Below are 27,975 nucleotides of genomic sequence, written 5' to 3'. Positions count from 1 at the left end.
ATCAGAAACGTCCTACTGTTTCAAAATTATATCCAGTTGCTTGAGTAAGTATTTTTGGCATTTCTGAATTGATGGTTCACACATTGTTTATACATTGTTGTGCATTGTTTTTTGCCAAATCGATTTGGACCTGGGGGCATGAAACGGGCCACATTTTAAGCATATGATAACACATGTACTTGTCATGGACATTTCCCTTTTTGGCATGGTCTATTTATCTGGTTGGTCACAGCAATCAATGCTTGTGAGATTTAGGCATTGCAATTTTTTTCCGAGTGCAAGTGTTTGGATTTGGTCATTTTATTCTTTATTCTTTAAAGGTCATTTTCAAGTATATTAGTATAATATTGTGCCTTTACGGAACCCGTCTCAACTATATCAGCCTTCACCAAGGTGGTAACAACCTTACTCAGTACCAAGTAGAAACACTTTCTTGTATTTGTTATATCCCACTCGAGACAAGCAAGGTGGGAGTCCAAAAATAATTACATAATTAATGAGGATGGCGACTTTGTGGCGTCAAGGACTAATCTATTAGACATTATTGAGCGACAACTATGGGCTTTTTTTAAGTATTCAAGGCTTTCCGTGGCTTGCAATGAGTTTGACTACACAATTTGCGTTGGAGTAGGTACATATTATTAAGACAAATATATTTCTGATAAGGTGTTAAGAAGAAAGTTTAATAATGTATCTTAAAACGACAGCTTTAAGAAAATGGTTAAATTATGATAACAAGATCTAAGTGGCTGTAGTACAAACAATAGTCGCCAGTCAAAAGCACCATGTGTACGCAGTTGGAAAGTACTCACAATATACTAGTAACAGGACGTCCAAAAATACTATAAACGGTGAAAATTGCCAATGTACATGAATTCATTGCTGCCTCTTCTCCCAGGTGCCCTCGGCTATATAGTGTGATTTGCAAATTTATTTCTTAGTGTATTTCGAATTCTGATGCAACTTTATTCAATAACCAAGCTCATACGTTTGTACTTGAAACGGAGAATAACTGAATATCACCATGAACGATATAGAGTAAGTTTGTTTATTTAGTTCCTTATAATTGTAACAATTACATCAATGTTTTATCAATGAATAAAGACGCTATTTCGTCGCTTGTTCAACCGATGTCTTGATTTTACCTTCTTACATTGGCTTATAAACTTTAGACGAAGGTTCCCGACTTTTTCATCAATTTGTTGAATGTTTAGCTAGAAACGGATAGTCGAACTTCTGAATATCTTAACACTGTGACTTAGAACAATCATTTCTCTATAATTCATCGTTTTTCTTTCCCCTCTTGCTCTTCCTCGGTTTTCCCCTGGGCCGGGGGGTGTTGACTCTCCGAGGCGCCGGGGGAGGGGGAGGGGGAGGCGGTGGCCTCTTCTTCTTCTTCTGGTCCTTTAGATGCCTGACCCTTGGCTTCTTGGCCTGATTGGTCAGGTTGGCCTTGCTGGCGTACCGAACCTTGTCGCTAGATGTCGGCACCACAGACTGGGCGCAGCGGAAACCAACGTGGTCGCAACCGATGTCAGGTGCTTGTCCTTTCCTGGCGGGATTGAAAAAAAGAATCATTTTTCAAATACATTTAATCTTTATTTCGGGTATATAAAAACAACCCCATAGAAACATTATACATTTTAAAAGAGTTAGAAACTTAACATAAACACCAAAGGACATACAAACATAAATAGGTAAACTAAATGCACAATAAATACAAACCGAATATAAAATCAAAGGTACCGTACAGCACATGTATACAAATCGACATACGCAAGTACACAAGATAGTGTAACTAGAAACTACCTTCATGAAAAAAAGATGCCATGATCCCAGTAGACGTTAAATCAAGACGCACCTGGTAGTGACCTGAACCCTGTTGTTGAATGACCCGTCTTTAGAGTCCAGCCACGACCCTCCCCTGACCACGTACTCCTTTTCCTCGACCTCGTCTTCGCGCATGCCCGGTGGAACGTACTGGGACCTGGTCCATTCCCACACGTTCCCCACTGCGTCATACATGCCTGCGTTTCAACGGCAAAAATTAGCCTCAACTTTCACACCAAAAAGACAGATGTCTAACTTTTTTCACGGTTGCCTTTAACTGCGTATGCACTCGTTTCCGAAATGTTTGTAAGTGTGGTGAAGCGTAGGTTACTGCGTAGAAAGAAATGTGGAGGTCAGATTTCAAAATTGGACTTGGATAGCTGGCCATCTGGATTTTATCGGTATGCCGTTAAAAACGGCTTGAAAAGACCCACGAGGCTAATATAATGAAGAGATATACGACAAAAAACCTCATACATCTGCTTGGAGATTAGTCTGAAGCTCGAGACAAGATAAGATGGCATGCCCACCGTAATCGTTCTGCTCTGGGAACGACAGTACTGATGACGTAGAGAAGTGTCCATCTTCAAGGGTGTTGTTGTCTGGGAACGAGCCCTGTACGTGAGAAACAGATTGAATGCATACGTAAGCCGTCCACTGGTAAAGTTGTTGTTATTTCTGTAATAAAGCGTTTGAAAAGTTGCTTCTGCAGGTTAAGATGTGCCCAATGACGGAACACTAGAATCCAGCCGTAGTTACAATTATTCTACTCTCCAAGCAGAGGCCGGTGGGGGAAGATTGTGACCTTTAAAGTAGTAGCTTTAAAGTCAGTTTACCAACTAGCTATTCATAGTGGAAACATACGTTTAAGTTATTGAAATGAATATAGTACTATGTAGTTTCATATTAGCCTGGAATCCATCCTATTTAGCTTCCGGCCGCTACCCAAGCTCCGCTGCCTGGCCAGGCAGCGGAGCTTGGGTAGCGGCCGGAAGCTAAATAGGATGGATTCCAGGCTAGTTTCATATGGGACTACACACAATCTGATCACAGAGCAAGAGGCTTTAAACCTAGCGGCGGTAAGTAGTACTGCATTTACAAGGCCTCGTTATCATAATTTATGTATCTTTAATACATTGGCCAAAATAAGACCAAAAAAATGACAATTAAGAAGGCATTCTAGCGGTATATCAGTACAATATTTTAGCACCATGTCACAAGGAGTAATGCTTGTAGTATTTGTCGTATTTGTTTCTTGGTAATATCACTTATTCTGTAGTAGCCCAAAAACTAAAAGTGACGAATATACAAATATGAATTTATCGTGCCCTTTCACTCACGTCGCTAGAGTGTTTTTTAGACAAACACTACTCTTGTTAAAAATTTTTGTACTCCCGTGAGCCGCCTGCTCTGGGAGGATGTGGAAAATAAAGAAGTATTTTTATAATACATTTGTGCAGGTAGATGTATAGATTCTATCTGTATTACGTGTAATTTAGTCTTATCTATAATATCACACAATAAATAGTGGTCTTTATTAGTACTCCTAATGTGTTATATTTTTTCCCAAACATTCCCGGCGATAAAGTTACAAAGTAACATTATACCCAGAGAAATTTTTTGTGTGCATTGCGTCGTGTGGCTCGAAGCTACGGCGCCATGTTTTTGATTATCATAATTTATGCCTCTTCCAAAATTTGATTATTTCAACAACATTTGAAAGAATGATGAATTATTATATACAATAGTTACTTTTCAAAGGATAAAGAGTATATACTTGTAGAATTAAAAAACGAAGAAACCTTAGGAATCTCCGTACAAGTGATTTTTTTTATATCAACGCCACACTTTTGGAGGAACAAAGTTTTCAAATTCACTGCAAAAACGTTTTCAGACAGCGCTACGTATTTTTACATCATTAATTATTTACCTTAATTTTTGCCATCCCTTGAGCCGCTTGCTCAGGGGGTCCACTAAAACTAAAGAACTGTGACCAGCGGACAGTTTTAAATATGTTTTCCGTTATTTTCTTTACCAATCGGACCTATATCACGACAACTGACAGGGTGAACATCGTTGTACCGGGCATTATCATACATTTATTATTTCTGACTTTTTCACTCATTTATTCAAAAAGTAATTATCTAAATTTACCTGAAGACTCAGTTGACTTGCAGTCTGTCACATAACCATGCTTCTTGCTCAAACTAATTTGCTCAAACCATACAGGGCCGACCAGTAGGTAACTGGTGGTCCATTTTTGTCATTATCATAATTTATGCAACTTGCAAACAAACGGTTATTTTGATCTAGATAAGTAAGTAATTGATACATTTTTCTCATTGAATGTTATCTTAATATTGCTGAAATCTATTGGCTTTCAACATGAATTAATGTCGAATCTTAAACCTCTTTTTTTTTAACAAATTATTATAATATGTGCCCACAATCAGCAAGTCGCTAATGTTATATGTATACCCCAAGCTCAACTCATGAGGCTATCCATCCGTCTTAGTTGACAAATTTAGATTACCTACATACCAAATATCAAATATTTTTGGATACCCCTCCCAAGGGGTAGATATGCAAACAAAGAAAATATCCCACATAACACGGTAGACCCAATACTACACATACGTACCCGCAAACAAACAAAGCAAGACTATGAATGGTCACGTGTGCTGGAGGCCTTTTCTTCTTCTTCCTTTAGGTCTATGGCCTGTATGTTTTTCTCCCAGTATCAAAAAGGCCAGCTACTGTTAATTAACACGTATATAAACACACGTAAAACACTGAGTCGGATTCTACATATTTCTACACTACGAGACCTATCATTGTTTCTCAACTACAGCGCCATACGTGACATTATCATAATTTATGCACTGAGTGAATAAACCCCTTTTAACCTTCAAGCGAATACCAAATCTACACAGTTGCTTCATGCATAGTAACAACATTACACAACAAGTCTTTTCGGTTGCTAAATTGGAGCATAAAGTTTCTGAATTCTCTATTTATTTACACTTTTTACTACAAAGCCACATTCATCGTATTGCACTGTTCATATATAAACTTTTACCGTCCATTCTTTTATCACTTTACCTTTATACTAAATTTCAGGTTATTTTTGGAAGCCCTCTCACTCCTGGTTTTTTTGGAGTCGGGGGCAAATAATCAAGCACAACATTAGCCACACAGAAGTCAGAACCGCTATCTTCACAAACGGTACCCTTCTGTACCGATCTCTACATTGACCTGGAGATTATTGCTGGAATGAAAGACCGTAACGCCTGTTGACGGTAGCCTACTTTGCAGGCTTTCTGAGTGGTGTCGGCAAGCAAAACAAATTTGATTTTATCTGTCTTCAAGAATGCCATGTCTCATCTGCAGTTGAAGCAGCTCAGTGGGAGAAGGAGTGGGGTGGCCAGGCCATCTGGTCCCTAGGGTCTTGTCGCTCTAGAGGTGTTGGTATTTTAATATCCCCCTCTGTCAATTTTTATGTGATAAAAAAATCTTGTGATGTGGATGGTCGTGTTGTTTGCATTGTTTTGTCCGACGGTGTCCGTAATGTTAAAATCTGCAATGTGTATGCTCCTAATCGTCCTTCAGAGCGTAGGGCTTTCTTTAGGAATATGTATCAATTTTTGCCGGGGGCTGAACCCCTTGTTGTTTGTGGTGATTTTAACTGCGTTGATGATGTGTCTGTGGACAAACGGGGTGGGACCTCACAAGGAAGTGTGGGTTCCGAAATTCTTAAACAAATCTGTTCTGATTTTAACCTTGTCGATTCCTGGAGGGTACAGAATCCTTCCAAGCAGGTTTTCACTTGGAGACAGCCGGCTACCGGGGTATCGTGTCGGTTGGACAGGCTTTATACCTCTAATTCTCTTGCTGCCTCTAACCATGCGTTTTTGCCTGCCTATTTTACAGACCACGATTGCGTGGCTCTGTCGATTTTGCCTAATTTTAAAAGGAGTCCTGGTCTGTGGAGATGCAACGTTTCGATTTTAAAGAACGCTGAGATTTTAGATGATTTTAAAACTGCTTTTGATGGCTGGAGGACTCTGAAACCTGGGTTCTCCAGTCTGAGAGCGTGGTGGGACGATGTGAAGATTCGATCCCGTTCTCTTCTCGTCAAACACTCCTGCAGGTTGGCGAGGGAGAAACGGGAATCCCATTTCTTGTTAAACAACACTCTTGTGGATCTCACGAATAAATTGAACGCGGGTGATTCCTCCCCTGACATCTTGCGTCAATATGAGTCAACTAAGTCCTCTCTCTCAATTCTTTCTGCTAAGGAAGCTGAGGGAGCGTTTATACGCTCCAGAATCAAGCACTTTGTAGATGGTGAGAAATGTACTTCTTTCTTTGTGCGACAGGCTTCTTCAAAATCTAGGAAGAAACGCATCTCGTCTGTTAGAAATTCCTCTGGTCAAATTGTTCATGAGGACGATTTGATCCTAGAGGTTTTTAAAGACTTTTATGAGGACCTCTTCACTGAGGTACCTATTGATGAACCTGCCGCTGACTCTTTGTGCGACAATCTCGAGAGTTCGCTTGACTCAGACGAGGTTTCTTCCTTAGAAGTTCCTCTCTCTGTCGTAGAGCTGTCGTCTGCCCTGGGCAGTATGGAGAATAATAAAACTCCTGGTAGCGACGGGCTACCAAAAGAATTTTACGTCACATTCTGGAACATCATCAAAGATGACCTTCTCTCTGTTTTCGAGGAGATTTTTTCTGAGGGTCACCTTTGTGACAGTCAGAAATTTAGTGTCATCACGCTCCTCCCAAAAAAAGGTGACCCTCTGGATCCAAAAAATCGTCGTCCCATATCCTTGTTGAATACTGATTATAAAATTCTGACCAAGGTCTTGAATAACAGATTGAAATTAGTCGTGGCATCTGTTCTCAGCGAAGATCAGACTTGCGGTGTCCCTGGTCGATCTATTCACTGCAATCTGCGGTTGATGAGGGACATCGTTACTTATGCTAATGACAATAATCTGAACTGCGCTGTCATTAAGTAAGTAAGTAAGTAAGCGCTGTCATCTCCCTTGACCAAGCCAAGGCGTTTGACAGGGTCAATATCTCTTTTCTGCAGAAAACACTCTGTAGGATGGGCTTTGGTCCTGTTTTTCGACAGTGGATCTCTATTTTATACAATGATATCTGTAGCTCTGTTCTAGTCAATGGATCCCTGTCTACTTCTTTTCTGCTCTCTAGGGGCGTTCGTCAGGGCTGCCCCCTGTCACCCCTGCTGTATGCTTTGTCCCTGGAACCTTTTGCAGCCACTGTCCGCGCTGATCCAGATATTCACGGTATCAAGCTGCCTGGTGGCCGTGAAATTAAACTTTCTCAGTATGCTGACGACAATTCGTCCATTGTCACTACTGATTATTCTATTCATCGTCTCTTTGAAGTTATTGATGTTTATAGTAAGGGGTCTGGGTCTTTGCTCAACCTTCAAGTGTGAAGGACTGTGGCTAGGGAGGTGGAGGGGCAGATCAGATCGCCCAGTCAATATTCACTGGTCTTCTGGTTCTCTGCGCCTCTTGGGTGGTACCTTTGGTAATGTTAACATGAGGTTTATCAATTGGAAGGAGAGGGAGGAGAAGTTCTTAGATGTTTTACATCGGTGGACACCTTTGACGCTGTCGTTCGCCGGTAAAGCTGTCGTCATCAACAACTTAGCGTTTGCTACTCTGTGGTATATCGCGCCTGTTTTCCTCCCTCCTCCTTCTGTTGTTAAGAGCATTACGAGAGCAGCCTTTCAGTTTTTCTGGAGCTACAAATCTGAGCTTGTCTCCAGAAAAACTCTTACTCTTCCTCTCTTGAAAGGGGGTTGGGCACTGGTTGACTTTTCTTTAAAGGCCAGGTGTCTTTACTGCCGCCCCTTTTCTGACATCTTTGCCTGTCCTTCCCTGCCATGGGTTCAGCTGCCCAAGTACTGGCTGGGCCTATTTCTCCGTCGGTTTGACACGGCTACATGGTCAAACTCCTGTCCGCACTCTGCGTCTCCTCCTGAACATTACATGGCTCTGCAGAGACTAGTAACTGACTTTGTCTCTTTCTCTGCCTCTTCGACCTGGGAGATAAACTGTACTTCTCAATCTCTGTACTCTGACTTCAGGAACGCCCATCTTGTTCCTCCCAAGATCTGTATCTCTCAGCCAAATACCTGCTGGGACTCTGCTTTCAAAGCAATACACCATCCCTTTTTGGAGAATACGTTAAAAGGGATGTCGTGGAGAGCTGTTCACGGGGCCTTAAAGACCAACTATCTCGTGTCTGCCCTCTGGCATATTGCCCCGTCTTCCATATGTCCGCATAATAACTGTTATGCGGTCGAGACTGCTTCTCATGCCCTTTACTCCTGTCCAGAAGTCTTGTTAACCTGGACTTGGGTAGAGGGCTTCATCAGAAGATGGGTTATTTCTGACTTTCGAATCTCTCACCCTGTTGCCATGTACAGCATTCTGCCGCCCGGGCTGTCAAAATCCAAATCTGACGTCACTATTTACATCCTGGCAGTTGCTCGTCAGAAGATATGGTGGGCCAGGTGTCAAGCTCAGATTGATCGAAAGTTCTTTCTCCACACTGATCTAGCCCTTTTCATTAAGGAGTCTCTGAGATTTAAACTCAGATCTGAGTTTGCTCGGCTTGGGGCCGAGGCTTTTTCTGCAGCCTGGTGCAGCTCTGTGCACTGGGCCAGAGTGCGGACAGGAGGGTTGCTTCTCAGGTTCTAGCTGTCATTGCTGTATTGTCGTACTCGCAGTTGTAGTGAGTTTGTCCTTTGTTAAAATCGGTTGGTTTATTTTGATGTATCGAGTTGGCAGGAGTGGGTTGGTGGGCGTATAGACAATAACCTGTTGTGAGTAGCTCGATATGTCTTTTTTCTGCTGTTCTCTCTTTGTCCAAGTGTTAGTGAGGTTGTAGTGTTTCTTCCTTTTTGATTTTTGTTATACTCCCATTAAAAACGGGCCCTCTCACTCCTGGTTTTTTTGGAGTCGGGGGCAAATAATCAAGCACAACATTAGCCACACAGAAGTCAGAACCGCTATCTTCACAAACGGTACCCTTCTGTACCGATCTCTACATTGACCTGGAGATTATTGCTGGAATGAAAGACCGTAACGCCTGTTGACGGTAGCCTACTTTGCAGGCTTTCTGAGTGGTGTCGGCGTTTATGTTTGAGAAGATGGTTAACGATTTTGAACATATCGAGGTCAGATTCTTTTGCTTCAGAAATCGCATCTGCCGCCCAGAAAGCCCGCAGCGGAGGCTATGATGACGACCGGGCATCTCTTACATTTGGGGGTTAAGTTCTCACGTTTGCTTGGACATTATATCCAAGGAGGTTAAAACTTGCCCTGTTCGGGGTGGGGGGTACGTAGCCTCGTAAAACCTTTCCAAGAATGTGTAGTGGCGTAGGACGAATTACTTTTTTATTTATCTACCCCTCGGGAGGGGTATTCAAAAATTGATGATTTTTGGTATGTAGGTAGAACTAAATTTTTCACCTAAGATGGATGGCGTAGGATGGGGAACTGAGATACATGTAAGAACATTGACATACTGCTGATTGTGGGCACGTAGTAAAACAATTTGTTGAGAAAAGAACTAGAATATTTTCATATTGCTTTTTTTATAAAACGCCTACACATTTGTAGTTTTAAAAACAAGATTGAACAAAAACAATACATCAATCACGCACTGATCTCAAGGAAATAAGGTATTTTATAAATGACATAAATTATGATAATGAGCAGTAACGCACAGAAAAGTAAGCAATGCTTCTCAATGGATACATGGACGGCCCTATATGGCTTGCACAAGAAGAACTGATAATGATACTGTAGATCAACTAGATGCAAAAATGTTCGCGGTGCACGTGGTTTTATGTTCGCGGATTTCGCGGTGAACTCTTTACCGCGAACTAAAACCACCGCGGAAGGCCGTTCCTATGTGTGACTGTAGCGCTACTATTGTTTCAAACACGAACTCTAAACTACCGGGAACACTTCATTTTCTACCTACCGCGAAATTAAATCCCCATGAACATTTCTGCATTTACAGTATTATTTACAAGCAGATCTTACGGTGGCAACCCTCGTTAAACCAGGATCCCATATCGCTCCACGTTACATGTAACGTGGAGCGATATGGGGTCCTGGTTTAACGAGGGTGACGGTGGCAAAATTGTTATAATATCGACTAAGGCAAAGACACTGTATTTGCATACACCAAAGAGGTTAAATACACACGTATTTTAACCTCCTTGCATACACTCAACAGCTTACTGGCGATCTCTCACTCTACGCAACGTCTGCTTGGATACTATACCCCACCTGCCATATGTTCAGTCTTTCTGGGGAGTAGCGCCCTCCCCAGGGGAGTTTCCTCCCGTCTAGTCCTCCCTTCGCTGCCACCTCCCATTCCTCCTCGGTAGGGAGGCGCTTTCCCGCCCAGTAACAGTACGCCGCCGCATCGGTCCACCGTACGTGCACAACCGGGTGTTGTAACTTGTCCATGATGGTTGATCTGGGACCTGCCGGCTTAAGATTCATTCAAAGATTGCAAATGGCTGCTAGAATAAAGTTTAGGTACACAGACTCTGAATGTGTTTCAAAACCGCTGTCATTCGTCTCATTTTGTGTTGCTGAGATATCATAATGAACTTTCTTTTCGCATTCTACTTTATGAAGTAAATGGATGCAACTATACTAAAATTATGGTACGAGAGTAATGTTTGGGTTATCATAAAAGACTGAACCTGACTCTTACCTGACTCCACATGGCGTAACTTATGGGTAACATCCAAGGAGCGAGCTACAATGACATTAAAAGAAAATACAGCATTACGTTTACGACTATAGCACTGATTCAGTAGTTATTTTTTCTGACACCTTACAAATGATATCTACAATCCTAGAGCATATCTGTGGTCGTCCTCAAATATGGTGCATCGGTACGCTACCTACTATTTTCTCTCATATTTTCGCTCACGTTTCGCAAGACGACCGAGCTATAGCTATACAAGTATTTAGCACCACATTGACCTCGAATGGGCATAGCCTGAGTGGGTACCATCCTCCGTAGTAACCAGTAGCTCAATATTTTCACTTGCTAGCGTGATTAGCTATCGTGACTTACAAATAACATAGAAATATGAAAAACTTGGCTGCGTGCACTCTACGATTACCTACACAGATAGGATAGGTTCCCCTCAGTGTAGACATGATATCTCACCTGTACATGTGTAACGTTTTCTACGGTAAAATTCTGCTTGACTTCTTCGGACACAAGGTCCCGAAACACGTAACTCCATCCGATCTTTTCTGAGTCCGTTTTGAAACGTTTGCCTTTGGACCTGATGAATTTCCTGTGTCAAAGAACAAGAAACCCAATTAATACAGAGTCCTACATTACCCCCCCCCCCCACCTTCACAAAGTAAAATGTTCAAACACTAAAAGCACAATGGCAACAATAAAGTCACGTTACATTCATTGCTCTTGGATGCTTCTGTTGACACCTTTAATTTGTCTTGATATCTGCTGCTTGTTTCCAATGTTTCTTTCTTTCCTCTCTTAAATCATAACACTTTGTTCTTCAATACTGGTGTGCCCTATCAGTAATTTCCAAGCAAACAGAAATAATGTAAACGGCGATTCAAGCGTAGACTGTTGCAAGAATATCAAACCATCAGTTCGTTGTAGATTTGAACCGTTAAGTGCTGCCATTGTCCTCCAAATGAGATTATCATTGTTCATCGAGTGCCACTCGAAATAACGATTTTCCTTAATACCTCCGGTTTAACGAGACAACCAATCAAATCTGTCACAGATGTTGCGAGTAATTAGAAATTTTCTGCACATTTAAGCTCAGCCCTTTGGGATATCCCATCGATAATGCACTCGATAGTGGGTTTATGATCTTGTTGCGCCTGAAATAAAGTCCTTTTTAAAGGTCCATGCTACATTTTGGGAGTTAAAGCAGTTATTACATCAGCTAACGCAGTCAGTCTATTGATTGAGCCTATGCCGTATGGAAAGTTGTTCGATGGTGTTCTGTCTACATGGGTACCCACACGCCAATCAACACTACAGTCTACTCACCTAAACTAGACGTGACGGGACAGGTCTACGTTTAGATACTACAATGCTCACAATATATTAATGTCGACACTACGCTACATAAACTGTTCGTTTGTGGCGGGATGAAGGATGAGGGTCTACACTGGGACCGTATGTTGCTCACAAACGATCGGCACTACACTGCTCACAGAAATAATTCGCGCGACAGAACATGTCTACCCTGATACTACACTAGCTCATAGACGATCGATATCGATACTACACTCACAGAAATTGTTCGTTTGTGACGGGATACAAGTCGACACGGAAGGCCTTGAGATGTGTCTTCCTGCGAGGCTTCTCCTCCTGCGGGGCCTTCTCATCGTCCGTGCCCACCCAATATTTCCCGTCTTTTATTTCAACCATCTGGTCAAACCTGGTCACGTTGGAACCTGGGGAATGAATATGCCAATGATACATGTTATATCAGCCTTGCAATTAATATACAGTCTAATATCTATGCGGTCTGCGCTTCTGTTACTAGCCACATCTGGTTCAAATTACTTGGACCAGAAGGCCCGGGTTCAAGCCCCGGGTAGGACACCTCTGGACAAGAGGCGCATTGAGTCATACCAAAGACTTTATAAAAATGGTGCATACTTCTGAAACAGTATGGAAGTCAAACACACTCCACTGCAAGTGGACTAGCCCCCTGCTGCAGTGATTGCGCCACAGTGTGGCCCAGGGCTATGAAACGGAGATGGGCACCGCCCTATACACCTTATGGTGTGGGAGGCCTAGGATTTTAACTTTTTTAAACTAACTTATATCTATGCAATGTGGCGTGGACAGTATGTGCTGGGAAGACTTGTAACTAATCACAAAGCAAATATCTTGCCACGCGTTTTCATGACGTATTAGTTTCGTACACGACTACCACTAACACCTGTTACACACATAGCATTCACATGTACGGAAATCATTTTCCTATTTCGTAGGGCGATTATTTTTAAAATCATCTCTTCAATTTTTAACGTGAAAACGATCTATTTTATCTAAAATATGAAATTCTACACAGTGGTTAGAATAATACGCGACGGTCGTAGATCTAATTGCTCAGTTTGCTTTACCTAGTTAATAGTGTCGACCTTTTCAGCATTATTAATTCTAAAAAAAAATATTGATCAACCCGTAGAGTTCGTAACGTTACATGTAATATAACACGAATTGGCATCAGAATATTAACATTATTTGCTCACCTTCAGTAACGTTCACGACTTTGACAAAGCCAGGAGGAGTTTTCTTCCTCTGTTGTCCCATTACATTACATAGAAAAATAACTACAAAACACAGCAAAACGCGTAAGAGCGACATCTTAACTTTACCTTCCATGACCTATTGGTCACGGATTCCTTTTTTTCTGCTCCAGGTTTGACTCACGTTGGCTTATATTGCTGACGACACGTCACTGTAATGCCTGTAACAGCTGGAACCTAAGGACAAGGGACACGTGGTGTAAATGAATAAATGGATATCTAGTCACCGTCTGTGCCCATAGCAAATACCGGTAAAGGAACGTCAAGTCTTTCAGCGTAAATAGAATGTACATTTCTATAGACAAAATTTTTAGATTCCCAACTTTTTCTGTATATTTTGAAGAAATACTTGGGCATACTGCCAGAAAGGACACTTGTGAGACCTAGTAACTAAAGAGGAACGGACACTATTTTTTTTCCTGACAAAAAAGTAGCATTCAAATTGTTATTGTGATAAAGTAATCCTCTTATAATTATCCGCTCAATGGTGACATGTACATGAAATGACATTTATTTGCTGGAAAGATCATGTCTACATATAACGGTGCATATTAAAGATAGCCAAGGAGGTTCTTTTTGTGCAACGAGGGTCTCCCTATAAACCTCCTTGGTATACTACAACAACACCATTGCCTATAGAAATTATGAGTTCATTCTTTTCAAGGCAGGTTTTTTTCGCAGCAGAGTATAGTGTATTTTATATCAATAAAGTTCTTTTTTTTACAAATACCTAAAAATAGGCTACACCAAGTAATTTTTATGGATGACGTCCTTTGGAGACCTTAAATCTAATGCGAGAGCGCGAAAAAAACAAACAAGAAGGGCCAAAAAAACAAAATGCCTACATTTGAAGTAAAATAGTCGACGACACATGTTAGGACACAAATTGAATGAGAGAACACAGTGTAACAATTAACGATTCTTTTATTCATCATGAAAACAGCAATAATTTGAATAAATCAGTTGAAGTTGAACAGCAGTTGTTGTCCTGTCCTGTTTCTTTCCATATCCCATTGATTTGCGGCACTGTCGTAACTCTTTGGTCATAGTTACAGGAAGCGGAATTTCTTGGGGTTTTTTCTGGGAACAGACCAAAATCAATGCGCGCGCGGACGTCATCCATAAAAATTACTTGGTGTAGCCTTATACAATTTGACAAAAGTCGCCCCCTGTATCAGCATTGGTCGGTCCCTGCGCAGAACGTCTGCGCAGTGGTTCAGCTGGCGGTCGATACAAAAATTGCAGGCGATGGTTTGTAAACCTTTACGATGTTTATTCATTTGTTTTGCACTTGTCTAAATTGGCAATGGAGGCATTTTGCGTGTTGTGATTAGTTTTAAAATGTTTGTAGGTTCTCGCAGGACCACCTGGTCGTCATGTTTTGGTTTTTCGGCTGTTTGAGTGCCGGGAAGAAAGAACGATTGTCTGACGGACACGGTCAACTGCCAAACGCAAACACACCCGACATGTTTGGCTCTCTTCGCTGCCAAATTTATTGACTTTTCGCCGTAAGTAGATCCTTTAAACGTTTATAAAGTGTTAGAGTAGAATTAGATGGCCGTGTTATTAGCCGTTTACTTATTGTACCATGAAGTTTGAGTTCAGAAAGTTTTGCTCAGTTTGGGACGATTTTTTTACTGGATCGTTTGACAACAAACATGGCGGCGTTTGTTGTGGGACAAAATTATTATTTATCATCTGGCTTCAATTTTTACTTTATCTTAGGTGAACTGATGTTCCTTCTGAAGTGATTTGGATTTTTAGATGTAGTTATAATTTTTTGGCAGATTTCTTAGTTATAGAATGATTGTTCATAACTGTGATGAGTTTATCATCATACCTTGTACTAGCCTCAGTCACAAATATAATGTCGTTTGCTATCATTTATTGTAGTAGTAGCTATTATGTAGATAAGTCAATTTTTTATGTAGTTTGCAACATTTCCCCACTTCAATTTTTCGGATGAGGTGATTATAACATTAATCCCATAATCTAATGTTATATGATTGGAATTAGCCAGCATGGTGTGTCTTCTTTTCACCAGTCTTTTCTACGCAGACTAAGATTATAGCTAAGTTATTAGTAAAGCTACACTGATACTGTGTAACACACTACTTCTAATTATGGTACACTGCAATAGCGATAGCCTTATACCTTTGATATAGAAATCAGGAGCAGAGAGGTTTTATGTACATTTGAGAAAATGTTGTAAGTTATAAGCTTTTATTGCAGTGTATTGAACATTGAAGTTCAATATGGATTCAACTTGAAGTTGTGATGATTATGTCGATTTGAACATCTGAAGACAGATTCATGGTCATTAAGTCTTTATCGTATACAGTTACGTAACTACCTCTTGCACCTTGGTTGTTCCACATGATGACATGTATCCTCAGTCAAGTATATATAACATTCAATATCAATATTGTATATTATTACATTCATGTGTACTATAGGAGCATTTCACATATACATGTAGTTCAACCAATTTACATTGAATCAATTGTAAATGTACATGCCATTTCAATCTCTTTAGTTCCTTCCCCAGACTAAGGTACTACTGGAGGTACATTACTGATAACATCAGACACATTTCCAACAATAGCCAAATGCATTGTTTACTTTGATATCCTAATGTATCAGTTTACTAGTACAGGTGTGTCAGGTCTTATGATAATAAATCATTGATTACAGATGAATAGTTGACAGAGAATAAATTTGATTTGTTTATATTATTGATAACTTTACATGAATTATTTCAGGGTTTGTGAAATGATTAAAAAATCAACAGAATGCCAATGCCACAAAGAGGTGTGTATTTTTACCTATTATTGGACCATGACGATATGAATTACAGAAACTGGCATGGAAATACATGTACATGTACATGAGACACGAGATGCAAATACCATATAGTTTTGGAGCCCACAATGATTTGTCAAACTTCTAGACTAGTGAAATTTTATTTTCACAACTCTAAAGGATACACAATGTACTACAAAAAAGAGAAATGCTCTGTATGTTAGAGTAGAATTGTATTTAGGTTAATCAAAGTAAGTGCTTGTAATAGCATTTGTCCATTGTTTCCGAGTATGACAAACAGATACACTGTGGTCTTGTGTCATCTCAGCACACAGTGTCACTGTTCTTCACAATTTCTTAAGCTTATTTACTAGTGCCAGACAAAGAATGACAATCTTGTTTCGTCTGTTTCTAGGTGCATTACAACTATTTTCACTTCTTTCTCCTGCAGCATTTTAAGACCGGAAAGATCGTTAAACTGGTTAACCCCAAGGCATGTCAGTTGCCCACCGTGCCGCCAAGTTGCACTTGAGTGTCATTGTTGGAACCACTCAGGTGTTAAGGAGAGTTAATCAAATTTCCCGCTGTGTGTATTACCTTTCCTCTAACGGAATCACCTTCTCTACCGTTAGATGATTGGATTAGTAACACCCATTCATGAGCGATGAAGCGCGGTGAAAGGAGGGCGCAAAGACGTCAGTCACCTGTGAGAAGTCAATGCGGGGGTTCTAGGGCAGAGGGGAGGGGTAATAGGAGACCAACATCACACCTTGAAGAGCCTAGAGACCTCCGCAGTCACCATACAAGAGGTCCACGAAAAGCAAGAAGAAGTTTAGAAAAGGTTGGTATTTTTTAACAAGTTACGTTTCGATTTTCTAATGCAAGTCTTGTGTTTCTTTCTGTTTGCTTCCTTGCACACTCCTTTTGACCACCAAACAATAGTTTTGTATAACAGGTCAAGTTTCTTGGCATATTGTATTTTTCTTTGGTCCGGAGCCAGTTCAACAATGTGGTTCTTTTAATTGCCACTGGTGCTTATGTACATGTTATTCTGTTTTGGTATGGTATGGTATACTATATAGTGTATAGCAACACCCTACTTCAAGTTAAACTTGCAAACCGTTGAACTTGTTATTGTACCATAGCACAAACACTAAATCAATGTGTGTGCCAGTCCAGTAACTTTGAAATTTTGATAGTAATCATTCTACTCTGAATACAGTTTCTAGATTTCCATTTAGTACCACCCTGATGGTAGTTACATTGTAATTATACGTCAAGTAGCAATTTTTACTAAAATTAGGTGTGACGCTTTGTGATGGTACCGTGACAGTAGGTACATTTTGATATAAGTAGCAAATGAGCATTATTATATAACATTAACAAATGTACTACCACCAATTCATGTAATGGACTTATGGTCCAGAAAAGATATGTGATTTTAGACAATGATATCACATGATCATTTATATATTTGTTCTTCCTTTCTGTTATGGTAGATACAGGTATATTACTGCTAAGGTGTGCAGAAACACCTGTTGTCCAGAAGAGGGCGCTGTTAGCCCACAAGAGGAAACAACCTATTTCACTGATAGAACTGCCCTTTGATTTGATTTGAAACGTTTAGGCCTAAGTTTTGTTCTGTTTGTGTCAAATATCAGTAAAGTGGTGATGTTTTCTGCCACTAACGGCTATGTTCAGCAAGCCGGCATGTTTATTCTAGCCCTCTTTATCAGCCGTAGTAGCTTAAAACTTTGCCTCAGGGTCTAAAGTCTCCCCTAAGCTTAACAAACAGTGGAACAAAAAATCAAAGTACACCAATGTCAATATGGTGCACTTACCAGCATTCAGAGCATTGTAGGGTTCAAAAATGAATTCTTCCGCTACTGTACAATGGCGGTCTTTTGGTTGACCATGGTGTTAGTGATGCAACATCACACGTGAATAGAGCTGGTCACTCGTGCTTCTATGGTGTATTCAGTCGAAGGATTTATCTTGAAAGCAAAGGCACCTCTGAACTACATGTCGGCAAGTCCAGGTAAAATATCTGTCTCTTTCATAAAGTATTTAATGATTTATACCCCTTATATTAAGAAATTGCTGCAGTTGCATATACTGTACATGTATGTCTCTTTCTGATGGTTTTGAATATGGTACATTCTTGTGTTTACATACAAGTATGTATTATTTACTCTAAAGTTGGTAGTCTGGCACTTGAAGTTCAGCACTCCGTTGCTAGGGAACGGTGTCATGTCAGAAGTTTTGCACACATATTAATTTTGTTCTGACCAGTTTGGCCTGTCATGTTTCTTTTGCTGTACAAAATTCTGTGAAGTCTTTTGCAAGGGTATACTTTTAAATTACAATCACAATTTGCCAGCTATCTTTTGTTGAATGTCACGTGTATCTGTCAGCGGCATAACTACCAAGTCTTCCCGTGTTTGCCCCGTCCGCTTGGGCAAAGGGAGTCCCTGCCACACTACATAATCAGGTTAGCCCTCTCTCTTTGATAACCTGCCATGGGTGACAGTCTTCCCACCTTGTTCCAATGCTTGGGTGCCAGAGTACTGGTGCCTACAGTGTGCACTCTATCAATGCTGTGCTCCTTGACTTCAGGATTAGGCGGCTTGTTAGAGACAAACAGGTATAACGTACAGAGGCTGGCTTGTCTGTGTTTGCTTTGTGAAGGTATTTAAGTTTGGATGTCGGCGAACGTGCCGTCTTGAGTTACACTGTCGTCGAAGGTAGGTCGTTGTGCATTTTTTTTGGAGTAGAGCGACTACTAATGGTATCTATCATCACCATTTGTGGGTATGTAATTGCTTGTAAGTAACTTGAAGCTTCACAATACGTGCTCTAGATAAGGGAATCTTCACAATCTCAAACAATTATTACATTGTACTTCCTGTGTATAATGAAAGTTTATTGCAGCCAATTACATTTTTGTAAGTAGAATTTCTTTTATCTTAAGAAATTAATGGCTTTGACAGGAGTAAGAAAAGACATGAAAAATTATGCTACATATTTAGGTATTTACATAAGTTAAGAAAAATTGAGCAACAAGACTGATGGAATTGTCCCTATAGTTTCAATCAAATGTGGCGTAGTTTTATTGTCTATTATTGTGTATTGAATAGCTTAAAAGAGGAAGATTTGATTGGGTCAACTTTTACTTCCAGCGTTAGACTAAGGTTTAAAAACTATTCCTGTACCCATACTCAACAGTCTACATTCACACATCAGTCTATACCCGAGAAGTCTTATGTTTAGGTTATATTATCTAAGAATGAGACTAAGTACATGAAATATGTCATTTTGACATTTGACAATATATTGTACCAGAAAAAGACTTACACCTGGTGGGTTTTTAGAAATAATCTTTTCCCTGTCTACAGGGCACCAAGGTGAAGCCTGCTGGCGTGTGTGTCGCTATTTGAATAACAATCTCCAACTTTCTTCAAGTGTTCTTGAAGCCCCTCCGCCGGCACGACTCTTGGCAGCAGCTGCCACTGAAGTATGTCTTAAGGACTTCACTGTAACTTCCACCTTCCTCTTTTTGTGTAGGCGAGTGTTGATGCAGCCAATGCAAAACTCCTGAGTATAGGTCTAAGATGTTTTGTAGAAAGTTGGATGTCACAACAAAATTCTTTTTGGACACCAAAGTAAAAAGTGTTTTGGTAGGATGAAAAATTGTGTTTATTTATTCTATAAACTTGACACAGTGAAATATGCCTTTCTTTTTGTTGTATTACTTTAAACAGCAAATCAGGTATGAGGATGCACATGTACATGTATTCGGACTATACATTTATAAAGTTAACATGAATCATACATTAACCAGTAAACTGCTATGTGGCTTAACATTCTGATTCTGTACTAGAGTTGGAAAGTGCAAACTGTATAAGCCAAGGACGATGTGCTCTAGTAGAAGCTGTCATCACTGCTGAAGGCTTTCAACCAAGTTGGCAAGGTTCAGCGAGTGTCTGCATATCAGGCATGTGTTATCAACAGGTTTACTACAGGTTGTCTTAGGATTTACCGGAATGGTTTTAGAAGGCGTCACCTTGCTTGCAGCTATGTGTCTCGTCAGTTTCCCGAAACACGAGTGTGTTGAGAGGTGAAGCTTGCTTAGAAGAAAGGGCAGACAAAAGGCCAACTTTGTCCACCAACAGGTTGACAGCTTGGACATTTGGAAGGAACCGTTGACAGGTCTTGGTACAAAACATTCAGTCACTGGCATTCAACGCAGAGTAGCTGCCAGCTTCCAAGTGTATGTAAGTGCGTTCTTGTACTTGTTTAATGTATAGCATGCCATGTATCAATGCATTGTCCTACTGGAGACAACTCTATGTTCAAACACACACCTACAAACTGACACCTCTTCGTTCCAACACCCATATGTAAGGGTTAGGATATAAGGGTATGTTGTAACATAGATTGTCGTAACACAAGATTGTGGTAGAAGGTAGGACGGTTACACCCCTATATTCCTACAACTCCTTACCCTATATAGGGATGTCAGAACGTAGGGGTGTCGGAACATGGGTGTAAACAAACTTTCATGTTCAAGAGAAGTTTTTGGCAGCTTCTTTGATATTCATGTAAACAAAGAATCCTTAAGTTGTAAATCTTAGGAAGGTAAAATTTCAAATTACAATATCAAGAATGTCCCCTTCAGTCAGATAAAAATGATGACTTAACATGTGTGGACATATACAATTTGTATACTATAGAATTGATGTAAAAATGTCTGATACAGCAGGCTAAAGGCTAACCTTGGTACTAGTGTGGTAAAGTATCATACCCCATAAGCTTTAAGGGCTCCTGAAACCTTACTGGATTATACACCTATACCCAGCACAAGTGGGTTTTGAAAAATGATAACATAAGCTTTAAGCTACAGAGCCAAAGAGCTCAGCCAACATGCAGTCAGCCAACCAGAGACATTTAAGTGATGGATGTTGTTTAACATGGGATCACTGGGTAAGATGCTATGGGATCATGAAACATGTTCTAACACTGCTGGAGATGGCTTAAACTGTCAAGTGCATGAGGTTAGAATAAACAATACCATTTTTTTATGAGAGCTAGATTAGCGCTCTTTGATCTTATGTATTTCTTTAAATATCTTTGGCCACACTACTGAAAAAGTGAGGGTCAGAGCATTGCTTGTGCTTTGCTTTCAGACCAGCTCACAATTTCTGTGTGTTTGTAGAGCTGCAACCAGGATGTCATCTGCTAAATTCTCCTTAGCTAAATCTTCGAAAGTCTTTGTATCTCCCACAAAAAGTAATCCCCTTCCAAGGACGCCGTATTTACACTATAGCAGACCAGGCAAGAAAAGGTGTGTACAAAAGAGTGGATCCAACCACTGCGAGGGAAACAATTGCGGCCGCTGCCCTAATGGACCAAGCTTTGAGAGGTCAATTGGGTGTAGTCGTGCTAATTCTCAGAGCAAGTGTGGGAGCACTGCTCCCTTTGTCCGGTCCCTTTGAGAGGCAGGGAGTGTGTCATGTTCGGAGCTGATCCAGGTGTTGGAGGTTAAGCTTAGGGCGGGTTTACAGTTAGATTGAATATCATCAACGATCCTGTTGGACATGCCTTAGGCCTTTGGTCAGAGTTTCAAACCAGAGTTTCTATCCCTAGACCTCTTGGTACAAGTTTGTCGCTGCCTGGTACTGGAGTTTTACTTGGAACTTAGAAGTCTGCTATATTTAGTTCTTACAGAGCTGAAGGTCTGCTTGTTCAGGCACACCAGAGGTAAGATTTTCTCTCAAGTTTTATCAATTGTAGCTTGATGAGGTAAATGCTGAGCTCCAGTAGCCTCTATAGTGTATAGATTAGGGTATGCCAAAAAAAGTTACTCAAGCAACTGGATAGAATTTTGAAACAGTCTGACTTCAAAATTTTATCCAGTTGCTTGAGTAACTATTTTTGGCGTATCTTACTACCTGGCTGTCTAACCTTCATCAACGTATAGATTAGTGTGTACATTTGTACTTGTATGCTTTTGGAAAAAGCTGTAATTACTGCTATGCTGCCCCATATCAGACCATGTTGACAATACTAGTCATGGTTGAAGGACATGAATTAGAAAAGGAGGAAGGTGCCAAATAAAAAATATAAGCCAAGAACGATGGACGAAAGTTATTTTTCCCTTCTTTTCGGGATTAATTAGATCTTTTCAGTGAATACAAATCTCGGCCAACAAAGAGAGACTGTTAAGCAACAGAAAACTTTCCAGTGGACGTGACCAAAGTAGCAGTCAAACAGATTATATTGTCGCATTTCAATCAACCTGTCTTTATCATTATATGTAAAATTTACTCTTGAAACACCAGGTGCAAGATTGAGCCTGAAAAAGGTAAACCTGCCTCTGTCATTTTGTTTGGTCGACTTTGATTTGTTCATCCTTCACATGCTTGCAGTTCATAGGTGACATGTTGAACATAATCATTTTGTACACATGTCTGTTGTTGGTTAGCGTGGTCTTTTAGGGCTTGAAAAGAAATTCCTGCTCTGGCATTCTCGGGCTTACAATGTATGCAGTACAAAACAGCGCAACAGGAAATCATTTGAAGAATTTAGAAAAGCCTGCTTTGTAACAGAAGTAACTCCAAGAATTTGAAACACTGCTGTGTTATGTACTAAGGGAATACTTTCAATTTCATACTTAATGGTCAAAACTCTATCGGTAAGAAATAATGAGTTATGCTGACTTACAATTGAAGTCTTCACAGACTCACAAAAGAGTTATCATAATCTTTGTGGTGGTTGAAAAAAGTTGGACTCGCTGTCCACAAGTATACAAAATGTAAGACAATGCATTCAACAGTAATGTCTTTGAAGTAGCTGAAAGAAAACTGGACATTCCCAACTATCTTGGCACAAAGAAACACTAAATGCTTCCATACAAGCAACACAAATGCTGATCTGGCACTGGAAAGAAGACCATGTTTGTTAAAAGTTAAAGGAAATGCCAGTAGTTATCTGACTCTTGACATGTTTTCTTAGAAAGTGTGGCGTAGTTTTAAGACTTGTACAACAGCAGACTTTTAAGATGACAAATGTTCAGGTCGCATGCAACTTTGTTTTCTTCCTTCTGTGACCGAAAACAAAGAGGACGCCATTTGGCGGCAACTCTAGCAAGACCCTGTATACCCAACAACACCAGCTAACATGTCTTTTTGTGTCAGAACTACTGAAGAGGAGCATGTCCACAAAGGGGAGTGACGAAAAGTGTTCCAAACATGCCAGAAGAAAGCTTTTAGAAGTCAACTGGAGCCTTTTTGACTTTAGAAGGGCTCAGGGTTTTAAGATAGACAACACTGTGGCAATTGCAATCAGTTAAGCCATGGACTGTAAAAAGCATGTAAGACCACCGTATAAAATCCTGGTAGGCTGGCTTTCCAGTTCAACTGACTGATTATTCTTTCTACAAGTTTTCTCCTTGATTTCCTGCAGAATAGAAAGTCTTTTTCCGTTAAGTCGTTGCTGAGCAACTGTGATGATTTTTGAAGTCTATTTCCTGCATGAATACATGTCCACATAAGTCAGAAACTTGCTGCATCAGGCAGACATGCTGCAGTTCACAATAAAGCAACAATTCAAATTTGCACAGGGGAAAGCTGAATTCACTCTTTGTCCTATCCATCGCCCCCATAGCCGACACTTCCTTGGTGTAATCCTCCATGTCCAGCTCACTGAATACTATTTGTGAGCATCTGAATGAAGCATTCATCAGTTCTAACCAGGTGAGGAACAAAGAGATTTTTTGGCACTTTGACACATGTTCTATTTCATCAGAGCATACCAAGGAACTAGGTCTACTATGACAACTAAATGCTGTGACTTATTTGCCAATGGTATGGTGGAACTACTTAAGGCTTCAGAGCAGGATTAGGTCTGTAGACTGATTGGCATATTAATGGTTTAGATGTTGTTTGACATTGTAAGTAACTGGAATGTTGTGAGTACTATGTAATCATGAAGGTATTAGAGATGCTGGCATTTTTGTCAGCAGTTGTTGTGATAATCTGAAACTAGGCACAAGGAACTGTTATATTTTAGATTCCAATATGTAGAGTTAATGACAGACATCTCTTCCTTGACACTCGCTCACACTCAATCGCTTACTGTCTGCTTTATCGTCTGTTGTTCCCTGTCTCACCAGGGTTAAGCGTGCTTGCACATAGATGTTTTGTCTTTATGGCAGGCATTATTAGTCTCTTAATGCCTGATTGGCCTATAGTTTAAGTATTCATCATTATGCTGGTTGGAAACTTGAAATTATGAAGCATCAGTGAACTGTTTATGCATTCAGGATTAGAACTGTCCCCAAGGTTATGGGGACATAGGGACTGGTTCTTTATCAGTGTCATCTACAGGTCTAGACCATCCCATCACCAGTAATGAGTGTTCATGATGTAAGAACATTTTTCTGAAAGAGATCTAAAAGCTAGATTACTTTATATTAAGTTAATGTTTGCTACATATTTGGTTAGGGCCCGGTCTCAAATGTTGTATGATCGTCGTGCGATCACAAACTGAGGGCATTCTTGAGATAATCATGCATATGCTCTAAAAATTCAGCTGTCTTGTTACGGAAAAGAATTCCTTAGATCTTTGTCTGCAGTTCCTTCTGTCACTGACTGAGCCTGCTTAGAAATACTGCGATATCAAAATCATACAACATCCTACGACGAATATGACCACGCCATTATGAAAAATGGATTCTGACTTCATCTTAAGAAATAGGACCGTGTTAGTCGTGCAGTGCATACTCTCAACTTTTAATGAAGCAATTATGCAGTCCTGCCACATACAGGTTGCTAAATAGATGATCATCCATCCTGATTACATATTGTACGTTAAGTGTCCATCACTTGGCAACACGTCATTGATTGACATATTGGGGTGGGGAGGCTTTGAGCTGTGATTGGTTCTCTCACCACTTTCATTTAGCGGAGGCTCTTGTAACGGTTGGACCAAGAATTTAATTTGATTGGGATGCAGACCCCAGTAATTTTCTTGGCAATTGTGGCTACTACATCATATGAGGAGGGAGATGCCATCCTTTGATTTTTCAGGTATTTCTTATTTCTGATACAACTGGGATTTTTTATGCCCTGTCTTCTTTACCATAATGTTGATAGTAGGAACTTAAGTAACCACACTGGTAAAACTGTAGGAGTAATTTTAGTGTTTTAATCTGTGATTATAATTCATTATACAGAGATTTTCATTTCTTGCCCTGTAGCAGGTATAGAATCATATTTGGTGACCTAATTTGCAAACTGTATGCAGTTACCATGCTCTTTTAGGCATTCTAGTATCAGGCACAAGTACATGATAAAACTGCTATGTGACCAATACTTTCAGACACATTTCTGCCATACCCATAAGATATCCACATTTGTATTCAATGCTTAACAGTTAACTAGCCATTATCCCAAGCAAGATAAGGACATTTTGGATGGCAGAACAGTACATTCTCTTTGCAATACTTGCCATCTGTTTTTGTTGCTGCAGTTAATCTGCAGTTGTTTTCATTGCAATAAAGTGATTTGCAATTTTGTTCACTAGCAGTCCTGCTACGGATTTGCTTTGTCCATGGTGCTGATCTTCCTCTGATTGAAAAGCTGTTGCTGGTATGTTACTGATTAAAATCCCCATGATAATCCATCCACCTAGTATGTGGCAGGGCAAATTCAATAAGGTATTTAGGCTGCAATTTTTCTTTAGACCTATCAATTTAACATTAATGAAAAAAGGTCCTTTGTTAAAGTCTAAAGAAGGTCCCTCCCATTTTTGTATTCAGTTTCCTGACAAACAAGGGTGCACCGTGAAATTGCAAACTAACAGCAAGAAAAACCAACAAACCCCTGTCTCAGGTTGTTGAGGACATGTTATAATGGTAATAATTAATTCTTAACGAAAGCTTTCATTGAACAGCTACTTCCTGAATGGAGACATTATCTTAAAGGGCAAGTCAAGATTGGGACAATTGTATGTAATTTACAACATCTTAGAGTTGGTGATAAGAAGTGGAATAGGATGTGAGCCTTACAATAAAATCCTCATTACTAAAGCGCCACCTCGGACAATGGTTGTTCCAAATGACGACAGCTTTAGCAAATAGTGCACAGAAGGTAGCACAATATGGTCAGCTGTAAATTCTATTTCTGGCCACTTCTTGTTGTTCAGTCAGTAACGGAAGAGTAAATATTGGCACATGTGTGCTAGATGGAGAATTAATAGCAAAGCTGGAGCCAAAGGAATACAAAAAAATTCATTGGAAATGGGAAAATGGTAAGAGTTGATATGCTTTCAGCATTGGCATGATTGTATCACGATAGTCTCTTGTACACAATACAGTGTTATTACTACTCCCTTGTTTTGCAGCTGCTAGATTTCAAAATATAGCTCGATCGAAGCAGACATGGCTTAAACGTTTTTTCTTGCCAGTAAGATTTACTAAGATAAGTAACAGTTCATATGGTGTTGTCTTAACATGATTTACATGTACATATAAATGCCATTTACGTAGGTTGATAACAAGTTAGTGATTTTACCATGTCCAATTCTTTTTTTTTAGTTATATTTCATGTACAATTATAATCATCAACTCATTTTTCCAGTTCATTCTAGTGATGCTGAAGAAGAGTGCTAGATGTCACTCAAAACACCCTGAACTAATCTCCATGTCTTATCCAGTTATAGAGATTGAATGTGTTTAGATGTTTGCCTGGATGTCTAACCTTCACCTACAAACCAAGATCTGGGTTATACCTGTAGTACAAATTGTCCATGGCTCTATCTATATTTAGTATATGGATCAACAAACATAGCCACATAATCTACCTTCTCAATATCAATGTTTTAAGTAACACTCAACAGACTAAGTTGAAAAGGTTGACTGGAGCATACCGAGATCTTACTGACCCTGTACATGTTTACCAACCTTCTAAGCTCTGTGGAGAGGTGACCTGTTCTAAACACTGCTTTTCTGTGCCGGGTTAGCCAGATGGTTTATGTCTTACCTGAGCCCACCTGGTGTGGACCTATCAGGTGTGGAGATTCTTGTATACACAGACAGGTGCACTCACTGGAACTGTTTGGCATTTCATGCACCAGAGACACCTAGGTATAAACTTTCATAGAGGGTCTTTATGGGGTTTTATCAGGGACGTCACACCTTTTGTTAAAATATCTAGCTTATAGCCTAATCTCGATATAAATTAACTTATACCAAAGTTTGTGTTTATTTGACCTCACCTTTCGTTAAGGACATTATTAAAGAAGCAGTGCAGTATGAAGATAAATACATGGTATCCAGGGCGCCCCCATGCGGACCCACATAATGACGACTGTGTATCAGGTGCTTTCAGGTTTGGTCAGTAGACTGCAGCTGTTTATACCAGACAGAAGATGTACCAATCAAAAGAGACGATATTTCAGCACTCACTGAATCGGGAATGTTGTGTGTTTGGCACGAGAAGAAAGCGATCGCCAATGGTAACGGCGTATGTGCGTCAGCACGGTCAGATGGATTTTTGAGCGGGACACTTCACGGATTTCGGCCCTGTTTTCTACACCATTAAGACATTCACTGCTTCGTTTAGGGTGACGATGGTGAGGCTTTATGAACTGTTGGGCACCAGGTATGTGGAATATGTTCCAATATCCTGTAGTTTCTTGTGACCTGTGGCGTTCCTGTAGTGATATGTCTTTGATTTGACACAGGACAGCAGGATAGCATAGTTTTATCAAACTGAAGGTAGTTGCAAGTCTGACAACCATCAAGACAAAGTTTCTGTAAGGAAGTTGTGCAATGTCAAATACTTATCGTAGATCTACCCAGAAAAGATGGTCAGTGAGATTACTCATCAATATCAAGTTTTTCTACCAAATTGCCACATGCATCATGTAATAGATAGCTGTATCAGTAGAT

The 27,975-nt window shown here is 40.1% G+C and overlaps 2 protein-coding genes across 4 annotated transcripts in view; one reads left to right on the top strand and one right to left on the bottom strand.

Annotated features, from left to right (window-relative positions):
- Positions 1 to 622: 622 nt before the first annotated feature.
- LOC136443606 (inactive C-alpha-formylglycine-generating enzyme 2-like) lies at positions 623 to 27,159 on the bottom strand. 2 transcript variants are annotated; one of them, XM_066440916.1, is made up of 8 exons: positions 26,986 to 27,159; positions 12,194 to 12,356; positions 11,086 to 11,212; positions 10,615 to 10,659; positions 10,179 to 10,385; positions 2,361 to 2,445; positions 1,862 to 2,027; positions 623 to 1,552 (listed from the first exon to the last, which is right to left on the bottom strand). In XM_066440916.1, exons 2-8 carry the CDS (start codon positions 12,328 to 12,330, stop codon positions 1,276 to 1,278), a joined length of 1,044 nt encoding a protein of 347 aa, XP_066297013.1. In that variant the 5' UTR covers positions 12,331 to 12,356; positions 26,986 to 27,159; the 3' UTR covers positions 623 to 1,275. The 2 variants fall into 2 exon arrangements, with proteins under 2 accessions (XP_066297013.1, XP_066297012.1); XM_066440915.1 differs by lacking the exon at positions 26,986 to 27,159 and adding an exon at positions 13,164 to 13,415.
- LOC136443594 (uncharacterized) overlaps positions 14,471 to 27,975 on the top strand; it is a 60,168-nt gene continuing 46,663 nt past the window's right edge. The window contains exons 1-3 of one of the 2 annotated variants that reach the window (XM_066440883.1): positions 14,471 to 14,728; positions 15,983 to 16,031; positions 16,655 to 16,863. In XM_066440883.1, coding sequence (XP_066296980.1) covers positions 16,687 to 16,863 — 177 coding nt within the window. In that variant the 5' untranslated portion in view covers positions 14,471 to 14,728; positions 15,983 to 16,031; positions 16,655 to 16,686. The remainder of the gene's footprint in view (positions 14,729 to 15,982; positions 16,032 to 16,654; positions 16,864 to 27,975) is intronic. The other variant, XM_066440884.1, reaches the window with a different exon arrangement.

The sequence above is a fragment of the Branchiostoma lanceolatum genome, chromosome 10 (genome assembly GCF_035083965.1).
Source record: "Branchiostoma lanceolatum isolate klBraLanc5 chromosome 10, klBraLanc5.hap2, whole genome shotgun sequence".
Classification (NCBI taxonomy): Eukaryota; Metazoa; Chordata; class Leptocardii; order Amphioxiformes; family Branchiostomatidae; genus Branchiostoma; species Branchiostoma lanceolatum.
The sequence above is the reverse complement of the archived record's forward strand: the minus strand, read 5'-3'. Positions and strand labels throughout refer to the sequence as shown.